The sequence below is a fragment of the Hyperolius riggenbachi genome, chromosome 12, assembly GCF_040937935.1.
Source record: "Hyperolius riggenbachi isolate aHypRig1 chromosome 12, aHypRig1.pri, whole genome shotgun sequence".
Lineage (NCBI taxonomy): Eukaryota > Metazoa > Chordata > Amphibia > Anura > Hyperoliidae > Hyperolius > Hyperolius riggenbachi.
Genome location: NC_090657.1, coordinates 171,135,384 through 171,157,507, shown reverse-complemented (window position 1 = coordinate 171,157,507; position 22,124 = coordinate 171,135,384). Strand labels below are relative to the sequence as shown.

At 47.2% G+C, this 22,124-nt stretch overlaps 2 protein-coding genes across 3 annotated transcripts in view; one reads left to right on the top strand and one right to left on the bottom strand.

The window, feature by feature from the left end:
- The window catches only part of ZGPAT (zinc finger CCCH-type and G-patch domain containing), a 46,145-nt gene extending 42,525 nt beyond the window's left edge, over positions 1 to 3,620 (bottom strand). Inside the window, exon 1 of one of the 2 annotated variants that reach the window (XR_011025308.1) lies at positions 3,236 to 3,620. The gene's annotated coding sequence lies outside the window, so the exon portion shown is untranslated. The remainder of the gene's footprint in view (positions 1 to 3,235) is intronic. The other variant, XM_068263498.1, reaches the window with a different exon arrangement.
- The window catches only part of ARFRP1 (ADP ribosylation factor related protein 1), a 38,895-nt gene continuing 20,271 nt past the window's right edge, over positions 3,501 to 22,124 (top strand). Inside the window, exons 1-6 of the mRNA XM_068263500.1 lie at positions 3,501 to 3,598; positions 4,368 to 4,469; positions 7,175 to 7,262; positions 12,572 to 12,654; positions 13,927 to 14,008; positions 17,511 to 17,581. Coding sequence (XP_068119601.1) covers positions 4,377 to 4,469; positions 7,175 to 7,262; positions 12,572 to 12,654; positions 13,927 to 14,008; positions 17,511 to 17,581 — 417 coding nt within the window. The 5' untranslated portion in view covers positions 3,501 to 3,598; positions 4,368 to 4,376. The remainder of the gene's footprint in view (positions 3,599 to 4,367; positions 4,470 to 7,174; positions 7,263 to 12,571; positions 12,655 to 13,926; positions 14,009 to 17,510; positions 17,582 to 22,124) is intronic.

The window sequence follows — 22,124 nt, the reverse complement described above, 5'->3', positions numbered from 1 at the left end:
GCTTGGGGGGGGGGCGCCTGCGCCACCCAGCCTCCCCCTCCGGGGTGCTGCTGTGGTTCCCAGGCAGTGAGAGCGCCTGGGACCCCGCGGTCCCCCGGTTGTATGGGGGCATTGGGAAGCCTCCCCGTGGCGCTCCTGGATAGTGCTATTGCAGCATAAACTAATTCCCGCAGGGCGACCGCTATGCGGCATTGGTTTTTAGACCCTGCATAAGTTGGCATGCGAAAGCGAATGCATATTTGCATGAGCATTGCCTCATGAATAGCCAATTAGGCCAAATTTGCTTAGCCAGATATGTCAGGTGTTCGCTTGGTGCTTAACCTCCTCAGCGGTATGGACGAATATATCCGTCCATCACCGCCGGAGGTCGCCGCTCAGGCCCTGCTGGGCCGATTTTTGCAAAATAAAAAGCAGCACACGCAGCCGGCACTTTGCCAGCCGCGTGTGCTGCCTGATCGCCGCCGCTCTGCGGCGATCCGCCACGAGCAGCGGCGAAAGAGGGTCCCCCCCAGCCGCCCGAGCCCTGCGCAGCCGGAACAAAAGTTCCGCCCAGCGCAAAGGGCTGGATCGGAGGCGGCTGACGTCAGGACGTCGGCTGACATCCATGACGTCACTCCGCTCATCGCTATGGCGACGACGTAAGCAAAACAAGGAAGGATGCTCATTGCGGCCTTCCTTGTTTATTCTGGTCGTCGGAGGCGATCAGAATGACGCTTCCGGAGCGCCCTCTAGTGGGCTTTCATGCAGCCAACTTTCAGTTGGCTGCATGAAACAGTTTTTTTTTTAATTTAAAAAAACCCTCCCGCAGCCGCCCTGGCGATCTTAATAGAACGCCAGGGAGGTTAATGCACACATTCAATTCTTTCTGTAGTGATCTATTTGGCTGCAGTAGTGTCTGAATCACACACCTGAAACAAGCATGCAGGTAATCTTGTCAGATCTGACAATGTCAGAAACACCTGATCTGCTGCATGCTTGTTCAGGCAGAGGATTAGCAGGACTGCAAGGCAACTGGTATAGCTTAAAAGGAGATGAATATGGCAGCTTCCATATCCCTCTCACTTCAGATGAACCTGAGATGAAACTCCAGGCTATATTTATACTTACCTAGAGGCTTCCTAGCCATCCCCCCTGGTGGGTCCGTTTTCTTCTAGTTCCCTCCTGTAACCTGGTCGGCCACGCCCTTCTGTACATGTGCGGCACAGCCATGAGCGTTCTGCGCCTGTGCAGTAGTACTGTGTGATAGCGCAGAATGCTCCCAGACATGGGAGCACGGCAGTGTAGGCATGCGTGGCCGAGCATGCGCAGGAGCGCACGACTAGCCAGATTACCGTGGAGAATTACAAGATAACAGAGCCGCCCAGTAGGACGGTGAGGGAGCCCACGAGAGCCTCATGGGGCTGGAGGAATCCCCAGGTAAGAATATATATAACCCGGAGTCCCATCTCACGGAGCAGTGCTTTTCAGTCGCCATAGACTATAATGGGAATCCGTCTATAGTGGTGCTCAGTGAGTAACGTCAGCGCCTTCATAAGACGGAGCCGAAGTTGCTTAAAAACACAATAATTCGGCCTCCAGCAATCGCTGGAAGCCGAATTATATCATTCCCCCACTATCCATGGCGGCCTGGAGGGGGAATAGTAATTAACACGGCCAGGACTTGTGCAGAAGCAGGATCAGCCATAAAACAGCTGTATCCTGCGCCCAAGTCTACCGGCGCTGTTTTCATATGTATGCCCATCTCCGGTACCCTTTAAGAAATTGGCCTTCAACACTGAATACTGCCAGAGATGTGTGCTAGTTGGTTGAAACTGCTGGTTGGTTGCGTTCTGGATAACCGGGACTCTGCTGTACATGGAAGGTGTAAAATTGGCCAATCAGAATTGGATGTGTGCGATCAGACCACTATTTTTCGGCTCCATTTCACAAAAACAAGTAACAGTTGAGGACCCCGATTACTAACAAAGCATTTTTTTTCCTTCCTACTGTCATGATGATGGGCTCTTATACTCTACAATCTAGAAACATAAGGAGCATAGAACAGAATACAGCTAATCCTGGTTGGAAACCATTACTACAGTAGAATCTCGGTATAGTAAACTCATTCCTCAGGACCCAGCAAATACATCTATATAAATATTCAATGTATGACCAATTCTGATATAGTAAACATCTGATAAAGTAAACTACTTTTCCTGGTCCCCTGGAGTTTACTATATAGGGATTCTACTGAATATCCATGGACAATGGGCTCTATTCACAATCTCACACGCGGTAAGAGATTTTGGACCGCTATATTACCGCCAGTGATCATTTCCAGACTACATTTAATCAATGGGAAGCGAAATATATCACCAAGTACTAGTAGGTGATATAAAATCGGTAGTTAAAGAGACTCTGAAGTGAATGAACTAATATGTATTTACTATAAAGCACCTTACATAGTGCTAAACTGCTGCTATCCCGTGGCAAAAAGAGGGGTTTTTACCCCTCAAATCCCCCCCCCCCCCCTGCAAAATCTACAACTTTCTTGGTCGTGGATTTTGCTGCTCGTGGAGGCAGCTATGAGCTGTAGCTCTGCCTTCATGCGCGTCAATCGCCGCACGGATCTCTGCCTCTCCCCGCCCCTCTTTGTGAAGGAAGATTGAGAGGGGAGGGATTGACGCGCTGAAAGCTCTGCCTCTTCAGGAAGCGCTCCCCGGGCACCACGGAGGGGAGTTGGGGGTAAAAACCCCTCATTTTGCCACGGTTAAGCACTATGTAAGGTGCTTTATAGTAATCACATGCTAGTTCATTCACTTCAGTCTCTCTTTAAGTCAGAAATAATGCGTTCCTTCTTATTTGTGAATTTAAATTTTTTTTTTGCGGTAAGTACCGACTTTTGCTGACTATTACCGCATTTTTACAATTTTACGTATGCGGCAAATAATCGTGCATAAAATGTTATGAATGTCAAGATGCTCTTTCATTTCAGTCAGTCAGGAATTTACCGCAAGTGCATTTCCGCATGCGGGAAATGATTGTGAATAGAGCCCAATGTTCCCAAAACCCAAAGCTGTCCCAGAAATCAGGAACAAGTAATAGCTATACACTATATGTCAGCAGCTTCCCTGAAGGTAGTAAGTACAGTAACTGCTGTCACAGCTTGCTGGCTGGTCCTTGTAGTGCCTCAGCACCTGAAGACACACAGCACGTCCCTAACAGTGTGTATTCCCCCTAGTCATTTCACCCTTACCTCCTTCCCCCTCACACAGACGCCATGACACCGGCTTCAGCTTATCACACGCCATACATCCAGTCTGCATAAACTGTATCGGCCGCCATTTTGTTGTAGTCATCCCACATGGTATTCTCGCTCATATCAGTCACCCTGTGGAACTGAATACCATACCATCACTTGCCTTGTCTGCATATCATACTAACATACAATTATGAACGATGGTGATTGCTGAACAGCTGCGATGTGCCACACGTAAGATGGCCGCCTGGCCGGGACGTACACGTGGTGGGATCCCCTAATGCAGTGCGGCTTCGGGCGGAAGTGATTGTTGGCTGGGCCTGATCAGTGCTGATGGGGATCTGGGGAGAAGGTAGCTAGGTGAGTGAGGGGTATAGGGGTAGGCAGTGCTACCAGCAGGGGGCAGCATGATGGGTGGGGGATCAGGAGGGCACAGCTGAGAGCTCTATAACCTATCATGTGATCAGAGCCTCTGCTCACTGCTTGGAGGTAAACATCCTGTACCACTGACAGGTGTCATGATGGAACATTAGATGTTACACTCGGGTACCATTCTGGGGAGACCCTGTAAGGGGTGGGTGTGCACCTTCTGTGTGCTTTTCAATGTACTTTTAAAGCAAACCTGAAGTGAGGAAACTCAAATTAGGTTATTAAGAATGTATGAAGCACCAACATCTGCAGCACTGTACAGAGTATATTGACTTGTCACTTAACTGTCCCTCAGAGGGGCACACAGTCTAATCCCTACCATAGTCTTATGTTTATGTATGTATCTGTGTAGAGTATTTTAGGGGTAAGCCAATGAACTTATCGGTATGTTTTTTTGGGATGTGGGAGGAAACTGGAGTGCCCGGCGGAAACCCACTCAGACACAGGGAGAACATACAAACTCTGCAGATAGTGCCCTGGCTGGGATATGAACCAGGGACCCAGTGTTGCAAGACGAGAGTGCTACCACTATGCCACCTTTCTGCTAATCTAGCACCCGAGTAACACATTGGGCACCACTATAGCTACAATTAACACCCACATGACCATCCCTCAGAGCAGAGGAGAGATAAAGATTGCTTTGCTGGCTCTGATAGTTTTATACAATGTTATTTACTCCATTTATTGCTTCCTCCTATAGATCTCCACCATGTATACCCTGCTGTCCGGGCTGTATAAATACATGTTTCAGAAGGATGAATACTGTGTCCTTATACTCGGCTTGGACAATGCTGGCAAGACGGTGAGTATTGTGGTGATAGCCCCTGTCAGTGTAATGTTATTACATCTAAAGTAATGCAGTGGGATTTTCAGTGTAATTAGGGTGCCGGCAATTGCCAGACTCCAGATAGTATTTAAAGAGGAGCTTTATCTTTGTAGGTATAGACATTTCTCCACGGCACTGGCTGGCCGTGTAAACTGCTTCTTTGTTGTTCTTTTTTTCTTCCTGTTTTATGGAACGTTTGTAATGTATATTGAAGATATTGCGAATAGCTTTTGTTTGTTACTCTTTAAAAATTGTTTTTCAAAAATAAAAAAAATCTTTAAAAAAAAAAAAGCTGTCAGCCATACTATCCCAGAAAAAACACATATATATATAGAAGTAGAAAAATACTTGCTCTACTTAACATATGTATTGCACTGTCTTTCTACAGTAAAAAAGAGAAAATCCTCCTTAGCATTTCCCATTTTAAGTGTGGCTATTTTGAAGCCAATCCTAATGTAATTTCCTGCCCTACCCTCCTCTGCCTGATTTGCCCGCCCTTCACTATAGAAAGTGCATTTTCTCACCATGAGAAATATTGGCCAATCAGAGAGGAATAGAGGTGTGGGAGGGGAAAACAGGATGGAAAGAGGCTTCAGCCAATCAGGCTGCATTAGTTAAGTCTGAGGGGAAATAGAGAAGCAAAAAAGGACAACCCAACATGCCCTGCAACTTCCTTTTTGCGTACCAAATTTTGTGTGTACCAAATAAGAGTCGGGTAAACTGGGGAATGATCATTTATCAACAAGAAAAGTAATAGTGATTTTAACTTTTGGATTGCCTGGTTAGCTACCTTATTACTTGTTTACCAGTTAAAAATAAAGAATTGATTTTTTATTTTATGCCCGATAGTTACGCTTTAACTCTGCCCAGAATTTCATCGGCAGGAAGGTGAGCCACCTGGTCAGTTGAGGGCAGGGTAAGCCCTCATTTGGCTCACCATGCACTCAATCGGCTGGTGGCATAATAATACGTATGCCGAGCAGGACCATTAGGGAGCCTTGCCCAGCAACTCCTTACTTGTTTTATGTACTGACTTGAGACAGGATTTAAACCTTTGTCAAAGGCACAAACCCTACATCAAAGGCAACACATTTAACCAATACACTATCCAGCTGCTACTTACATATGGATTTGGTAGCTGTGGTGGCTCTGATGGTTTATATAATGTTATTTATTACTTTCTCCTTGGGCTTTCTCCAGCCCTTAGAAGCCTATGTGTCCCTTGCCACAACGCCACTCTCAGCCAGTCTCCTGGGGTCCCCTCCGTAGCAGCCGCCTATCTGGCGAGGTCGGCAGCTTCTGTGCATGCAAGGCATGGCCGGGTGTGTCTCCTGCGTAGGTGCAGTATTTCCCAGCCATGGTTGCGCGACCGCGAGTGGCGCAGTCATGAACATGCGCAGAAGCCGCTGACCTAGCTGGATCGGCTGCCATGGAGGGGACCCCGGGAGACTGGCTGGGAGCGGAGCTGCAGTAAGGGACACATAGGCTTCCAGGGGCTGGAGGAAGCCCGAGGTAAGTAAATCTGATATTTTTTTGTCTCATGTATCCTTTAATAAAGGAAGACTCTACCCATTATTAATACAGTGTTCCTAATAAAAGGAGGCCCTACCCTGTATTATTATAGTAAATAAGGGAGACCCTACCCAGTACTAATACAGGCACCTTAGAGACTCTGAAGTCTCTTAAAAATCCTTGTTTTATTACAAAATCCTGTTTAACATATTAGCCCTACCTAAAACGCAGCATCCCCGCCGCTGTAAAATAACGAAATACCCCCAAACTCCATGGGGGTTAATCCGGGCAGCGCTTCCGTGAGAGGCAGAGCTATAAGCCGCAGCTCTGCCTCTCAGTGTTACTGTCAGCCCGGATCGCCGCCTCTCCTCCGCCCCTGTCTTCCTTCACTGAGCGGGGCGGGGGAGAGGCGGAGATCCGCCGCTGATAGACGCGCATGGAGGCAGAGCTGCAGCTCATAGCTCTGCCTCCAACAGCAGCAAAATCCACGACCAAGAAAGTCGTGGATTTTGCGGGGGGAGTTAGGGGGGTTTAGATAGATTACAGCCGCGGGGATGCAACGGTTTAGGTAGGGCTAACATGTTAAACAAGATTTTGTAATATAAAAGGATTTTTTCACTTTAAAGTGAACCCGAGGTGAAAAACTGATGAGATAAAAAATTGTATATATTCTCCTACTCCTAAAAATGACTTTTTCCAAGTATCACATGGTTTTCTTTTATATTTAAACATTTACAAAGCAGGTTGAATGTTTTACTGTCTCTAATCAGTGGCAGCCTATTAAGTGTCCCAGAGTTAGAAAAAGGTCCATTGTTTTATGGATTTGATCTCTCCCCTGCCCTCAGAAGTTGTATTTTGCCAGGAAAACGTTTATGGCTGTAATTTGCTTATGAGGGAGGTTTTACTATATTCCCGAAAAGCTACCGACAAAACAGAAGCTGTCACTTCCATGCCTAGATATTAACTCTTTCAGGCAGCAAAATAAAACAAGTAAAACTGCCTGGTTATTAATTCGTTTTGTACTCTACACACACATCTTTATCTCCTCATTTCACTTATCACCTCGGGTACACTTTACTAAAATGCTCAGTCAGTGTAAATCGCAGTATTTGCAACATGAAAAGCGGTATCTATTTAACGCTCATTTCTCTTTGATCTTCTCTTTTCAGACATATCTGGAACAGACCAAGATCAGATTTAACAAAAACTACAAGGGGATGAACCTCTCTAAAATCACCACCACAGTTGGGCTGAACAGTGAGTATCAGAGATGGGGGGTGTACAGGGGGCAGCACCTTCTCTACCCGCTCAGCAGGGGAAGATGCTGCCCAAATTTACAAGTCACAAATGACAAAGTAGAAAACGTATGCCTATAATGTACTGCTGTGCTCAGAGGGAGGGGATACAAAGCTGTATAAATAAATCTAACATACTAAAAATAAACCTTATTAAGAATAAACTGGAAACTTATTCATAATGTTCATCCAACTGTACACAGTGCATAGACTGCATATATGTATTGCCATTCAAACCTTTTCTTGGCTGGAGGTGCTCTTTAATTCGTGCATGGTATCTATCTATTTTAGAATTGAGGTTATGTAACCAGTTTGAATTGATTACCTAAATGTATAGTATTTACTCACTTATGTAATCGCTGAACTTCCACAACGGCTGTCCCAGGAAACTGATTAGTCTGCTCAGGAAGCAAAACTGATAGGTGATCACCTGGTTTTTGACTAAAGATGGTCCATGAGGTTCCAGCTCACTATCTCCTGGTGGTGGGATCTGGGCAATGTCAAGTAAGGTATTGCCTATTGGGGTGAAGTATGGCGGGGACTCTGAACCCCAAGCTGCTACGGTACTCATGGAGGGTAGAAGGGGTTTGGTGGTTCTTGTATAGACCAAGAGCACCTAAATGAGAAGTAAAGAGAGACCAGGAGCTCAATGCTGCTGTATCGTTAGGTATAGGGCAGTGATCTGCAAACTTGGCTCTCCAGCTGTTAAGGAACTACAAGTCCCACAATACATTTGCCTTTATGAATCATGACCGTGGCTGTCAGACTCCTGCAGTGCATTGTGGGACTTGTAGTTCCTTAACAGCTGGAGAGCCAAGTTTGCAGATCACTGGTTTAGGGGGACGAAAGTATATATGATTCCTGCAACCACTGTACAAGCCTGTGGGGAATTCACCATCCCTCCTCGGTGCTCCAGGTCCTGCTAAATACTGGGCGGTCGCTCTCCTGTAGTATGATAGACTTTCCAGAGAAACTGTAAAACTATAACCTCTCGTTTACGCGTAATGTTTTAACGCCTGTATATTTTGCGCGCCTCCACCCTTCTAGGTGGCCTGTGGTAGAAGTTTAATTCCAGAGTCTAAGGGAAGGACCCCTGGCACAAACAGAGTGTGCCTGGAAGCTTCATGTGGCAGCCCCACCACCAGGATCGGGTGCTGAAGGCCAATAACCTGCACACCTTGGATCAATTTTTTACTGAAACCGAAGTGAAGGAAATCCTAACAGATCTTATGTTGTTGATCAAATCAAGCCTGCATGCCAATTTATTACAAATTTGTATGCCGCTTGGAAATGGGCCAATGAAATTCGAACCAAGATGCATTTAATTGGCCGTATACCAAATCAGAATAATACACCTCAATATCTTGCTAGTGCCCAAAATGTTATTTCTTGCAAAAGAGACATTCTCATCTCTACCTAACTTGGGCAGTGGGAAATCTCACACATAGTTGTGAGCAAGCCATCTCATAATATCCAGACTTCTGTGACACGATGCGGGAGTTAAAGGGAACCCGAGGCGGCATATTATAATCCTAATAGGACCCAGAGGCATGTTGTGTGCACAATGACATGCCTCTGGGTCATTGTATCGCCGCTGCCAGCCCCCCCCTGCCGCGCTGCAACCTTTTAAAAGATCGCCAGCCATGCGACAATCTGCTTTATTTATGTGAGGCTGTCAGTCAGCCTCGTAGCATCTCCGCCTGGATTCCAGGCTCTCCCCGCCTCCACCAACAGGAAGTACTTCCTGGGTCGCGGCTTGGCTTCCTATTGGTGGAAGCTAACAAAGGTGGGGAGCGGCGGGAGGGGATCCTGGAATCCAAGTGGAGATGCTAAGAGGCTGACTGACAGCCTCACATAAACGAAGCCAGCTAGCGACAAGCAGATTGTCGATAGGCTGGCGATCTTTTAAGATGGTGCGGCGCAGGCAAGGCTGGCAGCGGCGGGACCGTGACCCAGAGGCATGTCATTGTGCACACAACATGCCTCTGGGTCCTATCAGGATTATAATATGCCACCTCGGGTTCTCTTTAAGCCCAGCCAATCAAATCCTCTAATCGTGGTTAAGGTACCCGCTGCTAGCCAGCTCATCAGACACGGGGTTTGACCAGCTCAATTTCAAGGCTGTGATAATGTTAACTTCTGTGGCCATATGCAAATAATTTTTTCTCCTGAGTTTTCTCCTAGGTGATCATTTTTCATCTTTGATTAAAAATAACTTTTCAGCACTTTGCAATGGAAAAAGTAGGTAAAAAAGTACTGTCAAAATTATTTTTAATTATTATTTTGCTTGCTGGTGGTTTAAAAGGCACTTTATTGACCAGCTTGAAAATCATAATAATAATTCCTTTTTTTGTATAGCGCTTTTCTCCTGTTGGACTCAAAGCGATTGCAAGGCAGCCACTAGAGCGAACTCAGTAGTAGGCAGTGTTTGGGAGTCTTGCCCAAAGAACTCTTTACTGAATAGGTGCAGGCATAAAGGGAAGGTTCAAGCAAATTAAAAAAATGAGCTTCACTTAGGCTGCATTTCCACTTGTGCGGTGTGAATCGCCGCGGTAAAAATTCGCATGCGGATGCGAATTTCTCATGCGGGTCTATGCGAATTTCCATGCGAATTTGCATGAATGACGATGTGTGCGAATTTAACCATGGCGGTGCTGGTGTACTTTTCCATTGTTTCTATGCGAATTCGCATGAAAATTCGCATACACAAACCTCATGCGAATTTCCTATTAAATACATTGTATGCGATTCGCATAGCAGTATGCGAATTCTGATGGCTCTGCCATGCGAATTTTTTCTGCACAGAAAAACGCAAAGGAATCCTGACAAGTGGAAACAGTCCCATTCACTTGTATTGCTATGCGAATTTGCATGCGAAAAACGCATGCGTATTCGCGATAGTGGAAATGGGCCCTTACCTGGGGCTTCTACCAGCCCCATGCAGCCATCCTGTGCCCTCGTAGCCACTCACTGCTGCTCCGGTCCCCCGCTGGCAGCTTGCCGGGCCGCATTGTGTGCATTTTTACGCATTCCCGCTAGTGCAGGAACATTAACACATACATTTTTACGCATTACTGGTTCAATGCGTAAAAATTTATGCATTGAACCAGTAATGCGTAAAAATGTATGTGTTAATGTTCCTGTACTAGCGGGAATGCATAAAAATGTACGCAATGCGGCCCGCCGACCTCCGAGGTCGGCAAGCTGCCAGCGGGGGACTGGAGCAACAGTGAGTGGCTATGAGGGCACAGGATGGCTGCATGGGGCTGGTAGAAGCCCCAGGTAAGTGAAACTCATTTTTTTATTTTGCTTGGACATTCCCTTTGATGAAATAGGAAGAACTGAGATTTGAACCCAGGTCTCCTATGTCAGAGGCAAAGCCCTTAACCATTACACTATCCAGCCACCATCTTGGAGAAAACTTAGTAGAAAAAGTTAATTGCATATGGGCCCAGAATTTCTTGCACTTGACCATCACACACCCAGATTACTAGGCCAGGGAAGCCAAACTCAATCCTATAAAAAAGAGAGGAAAAGAGACAATCGAGAGCCCCCGATAGTGTATTATTGTAATACAATTGGCATAAGAAGATTGGTTAAAATTATACTCACAAGTCTGGGTTGCCGAATCCAGGCAACCACTCAAATCGCAGGCGAGGAGATTAGACCTGTCCTCGCTCAGGTTAAAAAGTTGCTCTCCGTAGATAGAAAAAAGAGGGTGTCAACACTAGGTGGATCAACTCGTAATGTAGTATACAGAGGCGCCAATAGAGTAAAAATAGTACCAATTAAAATCGATAAAAGTGTGGGTGGTTTGGGTGGATCTGCCCGCCCCACAACAAACACAAGCACTGCTATGTATATAAAGGTAAATTTAATAAGAACTCCCAACAAATAATACAGTTTGCAACGCGTTTCACGGGTCCCAAGCCCGCTTCCTCAGGCAAAAAAACTTATACAGGCAGGAGCAACTGAAATATATAAAAAAACAACAAAAGACCCATATGTAAAAAACAATCAAATAAAATCATCAATCAAAAAATATATATGTATATCGCAACACAATTTTGACTCTATCTGTGGGTTCCATATACCCGCAATATTGTATCAGCATATGATAACTGTATGTAAAAACAAGGAACATTGTATCCATAAATAACAGTGGATAATTATTATACATAAAATTCAATCATAGATATACAATTTTGCCAGCCATTAAGTGCCATATGATCTCGCACTTGCCTGGTTCATAAACGTATTGTCTATGTATGCCAAAGATTGGTCATCTCTAGTCCATATCCTCATATATGCAAAGAACACTTTTTCACATATAAAGAAACATATAAAAGAAACATATAATATAATATGACAAAAGCCTTTCAATAGATATGCCTGATCTTAAACATAGAAAATTCTAAGCATTCATGGTGCAATACAATGCGAATGTGGAGGGTGAATAGACTATAATAAGTTGTAGAGGAAGGGAGAAGAAGGAGAAGGTGGGGGGAAAGGGGCAGTGGGCTGGTAGTGGAAGGGAGAGGAAGGAGAAGGTGGGGAGAAAGGGCAGTGGGCTGGGGGGATGATCGTCACTTACCAGTGTCCTTGTGTAGGAGAGTGTGGCGCCTATGCTGCAGGTTGGTGCCACACTCGTATCTAAAATCGTTTCTCCTGGAAGAAACTTACTAAATTGGAGAGGGAAAGGTTATCTAGCAATAATCAGCCTCTTGAATAGGAAGCAAAAAAGGGACACCTCATCACATCACCCTTGGGTTGCCAGCTCAGTGCACTAAATTGACTACGCATTTCGATGCTCTTTGTGAGGTCCTTGGGTTGCCAGCTCCATGTACTGAATCGACCACACATTTTTGAAGCTGCATCTTCATCTGGTCCTTGGTTTGCTTGCTGTGCTGCGTTTTGAAGCTCTGCATCTTTGTCAGATCTTCCTTGAGTTGCCAACTCCATGTACTGAATAGACTACTTGTTTCAAGGCTTTGCGTCTTCATCAGGTCTTTGTAACAAATTGTATGCAGCTTGGAGCTGGGCAAGTCATATGTACTTCCTGCCAGTTTTTATTGGCCGTTACCATAAAATTTGCATTCTATTTGCATGCAAGTTGGAATTATTAGCGTCTCATTGACCATCTTTAGTCAGATTAGAGATCTGGGTTTGAGGTTTCACAACATTAAGTGTTTGGCATATGCTTTTGTTTTTTACTTTCAGATCATTCAGACACTTGAGGCTTATTGCATTATTTTTTCCTCTGTGTTTCAGTTGGTACAATCGATGTAGGTAAATCTCGCCTCATGTTCTGGGATCTCGGGGGTCAGGAGGAGCTGCAGTCTCTCTGGGACAAGGTAAGCATCAAACCTCGTCGTCCACTAAGCTATGTCCGCCTAATCTGGTCAAAAGTTGATAGCTGATAGATTGGAGATCAGCTGATGGTAGAAATCATTTTATGGCTGTCTGCCGTTAATTTTTACTCACGTTTGGTCAGAAATCAGTCTGTCAATTCAACAGAGCCACTCCTGGCATTGTATCAGTCAATGCAGTACAGGAGAGGAGCTGCCCCTCCAACCACTATGATTATGCCCCTGCCGCCGGGTAAACCTTCACGATGCCAGCTGTCCGTTCACTCAAATTAGCCAGACAGAGCACCGCTTTGAAGAGCCTGGAGAAAATATTGTGCAACTATATCAGCAGAATGAGAGCTGCAAGGCAGTGCTGAACTAGTCGGCACAGGCCTTTTGTTTTGTACTGTATGCGGTGGGTATTCTCTTCTATATTTCTAAGCGTTTTACACCTCTGTCAAACATAATTTGATCTGCCATTTAATTTGCAGCTGTTATTGCATCTTCCAAAATGTAGGATTTAATGTTAGAGATCATTGTGACAAGCTGCACTATATTTTTTGTCTCCTGATCTTATACAATAGACCAGCAAGATCATCAGTTTCGGCAGCTGACATCACTGGCTTAGGGGAGGGGCTCATCAGTTTCGGCAGCTGACACCACTGGCTTAGGGGAGGTGCTCGTCAGTTTCGGCAGCTGACGGCTTAGGGGAGGGGCTCATCAGTTTCGGCAGCTGACATCACTGGCTTAGGGGAGGTGCTCGTCAGTTTCGGCAGCTGACATCACTGGCTTAGGGGAGGTGCTCGTCAGTTTCGGCAGCTGACACCACTGGCTTAGGGGAGGGGCTCATCAGTTTCGGCAGCTGACATCACTGGCTTAGGGGAGGTGCTCGTCAGTTTCGGCAGCTGACATCACTGGCTTAGGGGAGGTGCTCGTCAGTTTCGGCAGCTGACATCACTGGCTTAGGGGAGGTGCTCGTCAGTTTCGGCAGCTGACATCACTGGCTTAGGGGAGGTGCTCGTCAGTTTCGGCAGCTGACACCACTGGCTTAGGGGAGGGGCTCATCAGTTTCGGCAGCTGACATCACTGGCTTGGGGAGGTGCTCGTCAGTTTCGGCAGCTGACATCACTGGCTTAGGGGAGGTGCTCGTCAGTTTCGGCAGCTGACATCACTGGCTTAGGGGAGGTGCTCGTCAGTTTCGGCAGCTGACATCACTGGTTTATGGGATGGGCTCATCAGTTTTGGCAGCTTCCTGTTCTGACTATAATCTCTGTTCAGTATTACGCAGAATCCCACGGAGTGATTTACGTCATCGATTCCACAGACGAGGCGCGGCTGTCAGAGTCCAAGCGAGCTTTTGGTAAGAAATGTGTGATGTGTAAAATCTGAACATCGAGTAGGTTGAAGACTTTCATTTGATTTACAGAATAGATTCTTCAAGCCGTATGGGGTTTAAACTCGGTGGACAGAATGTTCTTTGATCTTTTTGCATAGTGTTAGAAGAATTTAGGCTTCGGTTTATTTCAGTATCACCTCCTGTCCAGCCACATCAGGTAAGTGTAGCTGAATGTCATGAAGCCTAATGTTAGATTCACACTTGCATTCGGAAAATAAAAAATTGAACGCAAACTAACATTGCATCAAGGTTTCTAGTGTACGTATGTGACTCTGACATAATTTTTTTTTAAATTAGCTCAATGTTTAGTTCCAAGAGGCTCCCAGTAACATAGTTTGGTTGAACGTTCAACCAGAAGAAAAAACAATCAAACAAATCATCCTGAACCTGCACATATCCCAGTTGATCCAGGGGAAGGCGAAAAACCTTACAGGGCCTGGGCCAATTAGCCTTAAAGTGAACCAGAGACGAAGCACCCTCATGTGTTTTACCATATATATCAGTGGGGACATTAGAGAAACCGCCTACCCTGCTCTCTTTCATTCTTCACTGCTTAGCCTGCTTGTTCTCATCCCTAATAAAATCCCAGACTGAGCATTCAGTCTGGCTTTGCTCAGGGATCATTATAGCTGAGTCTGTCTTCTCTGTCTTTTCAAGCGCAAGCCTGCCCCCTTCTGGCTCTGCTATAAACGACTCCGCTATGATTCTTGAGCAAAGCCAGACTGAATACTCAGTCAGGGATTTCATCAGGGCTGATAACAAGCAGGCTGCGCAGTGAAAAATGAAACAGAGAGCAGGGTAGGTTTTTTCTCTAATGTTCCCACTGATATATATGGTAAAATACATGAGGGTGCTTCATCTCTGGTTCGCTTTAAAAGGAAAAACTTCCTTCCCGACTCCAGATAAATCCCTGGATGAACTCTCCTGGGAAATTACCTAGTAATTTATAGCCGGGAATGCCATTCAATGCAAGGAAAGCATCAGTGAAATCCAAATTAAGGTGTTACAAGGAATTGTAGGCACAAGCGCAGGCAGCCCACAGGAATATTACTGTTGCTACCGCCGGTAGTGTACTGCGCATTATGCAGTTAGCGCGACCTGCAGTACATGGGTAATGCAAATGTTGCTACGTTAATGCTCACATTAACCTTATAACGCAGGTCGCACTAGTTGTGTAATGTGCGATACACTGCTGGTGGTATTAATGGCAATATTACCAGTGTTTAGTACATCAACCTCTCTGTTACTCAAATAATGCATAATTTCTGGGGTTTTCCCATTCAAGGCAGGTACGGTATTTGAACCCAGTACCCACCAGATGCGACGCTGATCAAAGGTGAAGTACTAAAGCAAATGCTGCCAAAAAAAGCCTTTGTAGTAGAAACGCCCAGTGTATTCCTGGGAATGGTATGACCGGGAAACACCAGGATTTAACGCTACTGCAAATTTAGCCAAACGTAGCAAATTATTCAGGATACCCATTTTTACCTAACCACTTGAGGACCAGAAGTTTAACCCCCCCTCAGTGACCAGGCTTTTTTTTTTACAAGCACTGCACAGCTTTAACGGTTTATTGCTCGGTCATACAACTTAGCACCCAAATGAATTTTACCTCCTTTTCTTCTTTTCTTCTCACTAATAGAGCTTTCTTTTGGTGGTATTTGATGCCGTGCATTTTTTTTTTGTATTAATTTAAAAAAAAAAATTTTTTTAAACCCTATTTCTTTTATTCCCCTCCCCCCCCCCTAAATTAGCCCTAGACTACGTTACATACACTACACATTACATACATAGGCATATGCCTATGATAGGGTTTAGATTGTGAACTGCTCCGAGGGACAGTTTAGTGACAAGGCTGTTGTTTGTACAGCACTGCGCTAGATCACAGCACTGTATACATTTTTTTAATGATTTTAAATATAATAACAGCCTCCCAGCTCCAATCGCAGGCTGACAGGCTGATCGCGGTGGCCCCCTGTGTATACTGCAGGGAACGCGAGCGCTTATTTCCTGCAAATCTCGCTCCTTGCAAGGTCACACCATATGTGTGACTGAGGAACAAGAGAGCCATTCGGTAGCCACCATCCTGCAATAGGCGGTTGCAGAGAGTTTCATTATCCTGTTTTTTTGCCTCAAACGCTTCTTATATCCATGCATTGCTATGTAATGATGTCACTCAGCCTTCTGCCCCCAAGCACTGTGGGAGATCAGGTGATGTACCAGCTCTTTTCACAGAGGGGGAAAAAACATTCCACGGTGATTCACCTTGCTGGCAGTAAAGATGTGGGTGTCTCTGATACAGTAAATAGAGGCGAGGTGAGATTTTACAATGGCCAAACATTGAATACTGTTAAATAAAAACAAAAACTATTTTGTTGATCAAGTTATATTCAGTAAAGTTCCTCTTTAAGGCCCTTTCACACTCAGTATGCTGCACTGCAATCATCTCACAGAGAAACGGAACCAATCACACAGCAGCGTGACCAAAAAGCCGCATCACACAGTGGTAGCATTGTGGTGCGCCCATTCAGTGAAGCATAGAGTGCAATGAATGGATTTCTCACTCCCATTGTAGGTGTGCATGTTGCCCGGTTAATGTTACTACATTGAAACCGGCCGCGCCTCAATCGATGTGAAAACCCCACAGGAATAGAATTGCATACCTTTTATCTTTTGCGATGCAAAGCAATGGGCTTGGTGGGAAGGAACCCTTCAAGTGTACTTGAGATAACTGGAATTAAAAGGTTTATGCATACCTGGGGCTTCCTCCAGCCCCCTCCATGCAGATCGCTCCCATGCTGCGGTCCAAAGCTTCCTAGGTCCTACGGTAGCAGCCCTGTTCTCCGCGGCCAGTTGAAGCAGTGCGGCTAAGCACGCTCCCGCGGCTGGGAGGCTTCTGCACCTGCGCAGTAGTACTGCAGGCACAGAGCGCCGCCGGTGACGGGAAGGCGCACGCACGCAGGCGGGCCATGCATGCACAGTACCCCTGACTGGTAGCGGAGAATGGGGCTGCTACTGGAGGGTCTAGGAGGCCTTGGACCGCGGCATGGGAGCGATCAGGCTGAAGGGAGCTAAAGGAAGCCTTAGGTATGTATAAACCTTTCATTCCCGTCGTTTCAGGTTCCCTTTAATGCTGTATCTCTGTACAAAGCCAATTTCCCCAGTCAGCGGAGCCCTGTCCCCTTTAGTCATGTGATCAGCGGCGTGCCCCACGTAACAGGACAGTGCAGACTGTTCTGAACTCTTCAGCACATGGTGAGGAGCAGCATAGACTAGGCATGAGGTATTTTTATTATGCATTTGGGGCAAAATGCCAGCATCTTGAAACAGGGCCAAAATTCTTATTGCGAGTATCTTGCATCATTGTTAGAGACCCGTTACTGGTAAATATAGGTGCTGGTTTAAGGTATAAAGGAATTTAACAATATACTCTTTGGCTTTTATATTTTCTGTCTTTGTCTTGCAGAAAAGATGATCAGCAGCGAGGCCCTGGAAGGAGTTCCCATCTTAGTGCTGGCAAACAAGCAGGACGTAGAGGTAACTGGGGATTAAAAGATAAAAAGAACCTGAGTAACCCTGCCTCCTCACCATAGTAGCTTAGTGTTGGACCAGGGGCTGGGGCCACAGATGGGTGTTGCAGACGCGGGGGGAGGAATGTGGGGGGGGCTGGGGCCACAGATGGGTGGTGCAGACAGGGGGGAAGGAGGGAGGAATGGGGGGGGGGGCTGGGGCCAAAGATGAGTGGTGCAGGGGAGGGGGGCACAGATGGGCGGTGAAGATAGTGGGGGCTGGGACCACAGATGGGCGGTGCAGACAGAGGGGCTGGGAACACAGATGGGCAGGGGGGGGGGGGGGGGCTGGGACCACAGATTGTCGGTGCAGACAAGGGGGACGGTGCAGACGGGGGGGCTGGGACCACAGATGGGCGGTGCAGACGGGGGGCTGGGACCACAGATGGGCGGTGCAGACGGGGGGGGGGGGCTGGGACCACAGATTGGCAGTGCAGAAAGGGAGGCTGGGACCACAGATTGGCGGTGCAGAAAGGGAGGCTGGGACCACCGATTGGCGGTGCAGAAAGGGGGGCAGGGACCACCGATTGGCGGTGCAGAAAGGGGGGCTGGGACCACAGATGGGTGGTGCGGATGGGAGAGCCTGGGGCTACAAATGGGGGAGGGGGCTGGGGCCACAGATTGGCAATGCAGACGGGGGCTGAGGCCGTAGATGGGGGGGGGGCGCTGGGGCCACATATTTTCTTTTCCCCCATGCACAGAGTGGAGAATTTGGTGCAGAAATATTAGGCAGAGATTTAATACGACTAGTTGCAGTGACCTGTTTCAGCCTGCAGAGGGAGGCAAAGTCTAAATTGAGTAAAAACTTGTTTGAGGCTGCATCACCGGAGGGTTGACTTCTTAGCTACATTTTTTTTTTTTCAGTGAACTGAGCGCCTACGTAGGTTAAAATGAACCTTCCCATAAGAGAGGTTTGTCATAGAGTGGGGTGAGGGTGTGCTTTAACTATCTTTGCATGGCTTCCCCTGCAGGGCTCCTCCTTCCATCTTCTGCAGGCAGACCTGCAGCATTTTGAAGCTCTCTGCGTTGTTACGCAACATAGACCGCTGCAATGCATGCCAGGAGATGTGGTCCTTCAATGCGAGTGCATCTTCCGGCCAGGATATGTACTCACGTCGAGGGACTGCATCTCCGAGCATGCATTGTGGCGGTTGAGGCGCACAACACCAGTGCAGGAGATTGAAGGTGCAGCACCTGCGGGTTTCCTTGGGGGAAGATGGAGGATCCAAAACGCCCCAGGGGGCTAGGGAGCAGCCCCCGACTGTAAGTATTGCCGGGTACTCCCACCATCAGCCCACTCTATTATAAACCTCCCTTAATGGATACCCGAAGTGACATGATGAGATAGATATGTGTATGTACAGTGCCTAGCACACAAATAACTATGCTGTGTTCCCTTTTTTCTTTCTCTGCCTGAAAGAGTTAAATATCAGGTATGTAAGTGGCTGACTCAGTCCTGACTCAGACAGGAAGGGACTACAGTGTGACCCTCACTGATAAGAAATTCCAACTATAAAACACTTTCCTAGCAGAAAATGGCTTCTGAGAGTAAGAAAGAGATAAAAAGAGGAAATTCTTATCAGTGAGGGTCACACTGTAGTCACTTCCTGTCTGAGTCAGGACTGAGTCAGCCACTTAAATACCTGATATTTAACTCTTTCAGGCAGAGAAAAAAAAGGAACACAGCATAGTTATTTGTGTGCTAGGCACTGTACATACACATGTCTATCTCATCATGTCAAATGTCACTTCGGGTATCCTTTATGGAAAGGTTGAATTTATATATATATCTTCCTCTGTAGCTGCGCCGGTCTGTTTAACATAACCAGTATGCATGCATGCATGCAGAAGGGCCAATTTCCACTGGCCGTGTTTAGATCTGATTCCTGGACCAGACGTGATTTGCCAATCGCAAGGGTGCTGTAATTAACCTAGTAATCACCATGCCCTTTTCACACTGCTGTAAGGGCTGGTGCACACCAGAGCGGTTCTGAAGCGTTTTTTTAAAACGCTTGCAGGGGGAAAACCGCTTGGCTAATGAAAGTGAATGGGATGGTGCACACCAGAGCGGTTTGTTTTCTCCACAAACGCAAATTCAGGTCCTGCAGCATTTTGTAGATTTCTGAGGTGTTTCTGCCTCAATGTTAAAGTATAGGAAAGTGGAAAACTGCTCTGAAAAACGCTAGATCAGAGCGGTTTTTGTTACAGAAGCTGTTCAGTAACCGCTTTTACTGTAACAATATTTGTAATCTGCTACACAAAAACGCTTCAAAAAACGCTAGGCATGTTTAGAAAACCTCTCTAAGGGCTCTTTCATACTAGAGGCTGCGGTAGAAAAGGCTGAAACTCTGCCTTTTGCTTAAAGGGAATGTCCAAGCAAAATAAAAAAATGAGTTTCACTTACCTGGGGCTTCTACCAGCCCCATGCAGCCATCCTGTGCCCTCATAGTCACTCATTGCTGCTCCAGTCCCCCGCTGGCAGCTTGCCGACCTCGGAGGTCGGCGGGACGCATTGCGTACATTTTTACGCATTCCCGCTAGTGCAGGAACATTAACACATACATTTTTACGCATTACTGGTTCAATGCGTAAATTTTTTTTTTCCCCCTGCTTCTTGTTTTTTTTTTCCGCTGAAAAACGCATTTGCAAAGTGAGAGCCGCCCAGTGGCACAATAATTGCTCTGCAGCGCGCAGTGTGAATAGGGGAAACTTGTGACTGAGAAAGAGAATGCGATGTTATTATAGAAATTCCTTATTTACCCCAATAAACTCTGTTGGACAGTGTAGTGGTTAAGGGCTCTGCCTCTGACACAGGAGACCAGGGTTGTAGTCTCTCTGCTCTTCCAGTTCAGTAAACCAGCACCTCTTCAGTAAGGAGACTTATGGCAAGACTCCTTAACACTTCTGCTGCCTATAGAGCGCGTCCTAGTGGCTGCAACTCTGGTGCTTTTGAGTCAACCAGGAGAAAAGAACGGCATGTGCAGAGCAGTTTGTTTATTGTATTCCTTCAAAGCAGGGGTCCAAAGGCATCCCCGCTCCTACATCACCCCTCCGTGGTTGGCAGGGGTCCAGAGGCATCCCCAATCCTCCGTCACCCCTCTGTGGTTGGCAGGGGTCCAGAGGCATCCCCAATCCTGCGTCACCCCTCCATGGTTGGCAGGGGTCCAGAGGTATCCCTAATCCTCCGTCACCCCTCCGTGGTTGGCAGGGGGTCCAGAGGCGTCCTCGACCCTCCGTCACCCCTCCGTGGTTGGCAGGGGGTCCAGAGGCATCCTCGATCCTCCGTCACCCCTCCGTGGTTGGCAGGGGGTCCAGAGGCATCCCCGATCCTCCGTCACCCCTCCGTGGTTGGCAGGGGTCCAGAGGCATCGCCGCTCTTCCGTCACCCTTCCGTAGTTGGCAGGGGGTCCAGAGGCGTCCTCGATCCTCCGTCACCCCTCCATGGTGGGCAGGGGGTCCAGAGGCGTCCTCGATCCTCCGTCACCCCTCCGTGGTTGGCAGGGGGTCCAGAGGCGTCCTCGATCCTCTGTCACCCCTCCGTGGTTGGCAGGGGGTCCAGAGGCATCCTCAATCCTCTGTCAACCCTCCGTGGTTGGCAGGGGGTCCAGAGGCATCCTCGATTCTCTGTCACCCCTCTGTGGTTGGCAGGGGTCAAGAGGCATCCTCGATCCTCTGTCACCCCTCCGTGGTTGGCAGGGGGTCCAGAGGCATCCCCGATCCTCCGTCACCCCTCCGTGGTTGGCAGGGGTCCAGAGGCATCGCTGCTCTTCCGTCACCCTTCCGTAGTTGGCAGGGGTCCAGAGGCATCCCCGATCCTCCGTCACCCCTCCGTGGTTGGCAGGGACCCACTTCACCACTCTGGCTGCGCACCTGTTCGAGTGTGAGCGTGGCCATACTGTGCAGGTGCACCAGTAGGGTTCAGGCCTGCCCTGTAGCACAAAGCTGTCCGTATTCGGATGAAAAATCCAAAATATAAAGGGGGATCTTTAAGGTCACCAATGTTGAGCAGAGTGGTCGCCACTAAATGCTGGCTTTAGAATTGAGCTGTGTATCACTTCCCATGGATTGTGCTCACGTATGAGGATTCAATGCATACTGTAGAGCGGTACTGAGACCAAGATAGGTATCTACATATCTTGGTCTCAGAGGAAGCGGTAATACCACAAAACGGCTGTAAGGCTGGTATCTCTATCTGTACTGTATCTAGCATGCCTGTAATGCTTGTGTAGTCTCTAATACACCCTAATGAGTAGGATTGGTGCTCCTCCTCTTCTTTATAGTATACATGGGATCTTTAAGGTGAAGCAGGTAGTTTCGGCGCCGGCCGCATAGTGCCTGATTTGGGTGCCGCTATAGCAGCAGTGTTATAGTCTGCAGCTTGCGTACAGGTAATTCGGGGTTCCAGGGATCGCCGGACCCCAAATGACTCCTCCCTCAGAGTTGTGAGGCCTCGAAGGGAGTATAGTAATTAACGCCGCCAGGAATTTGAGCAGCAGCAGGGTGAGTGGTCA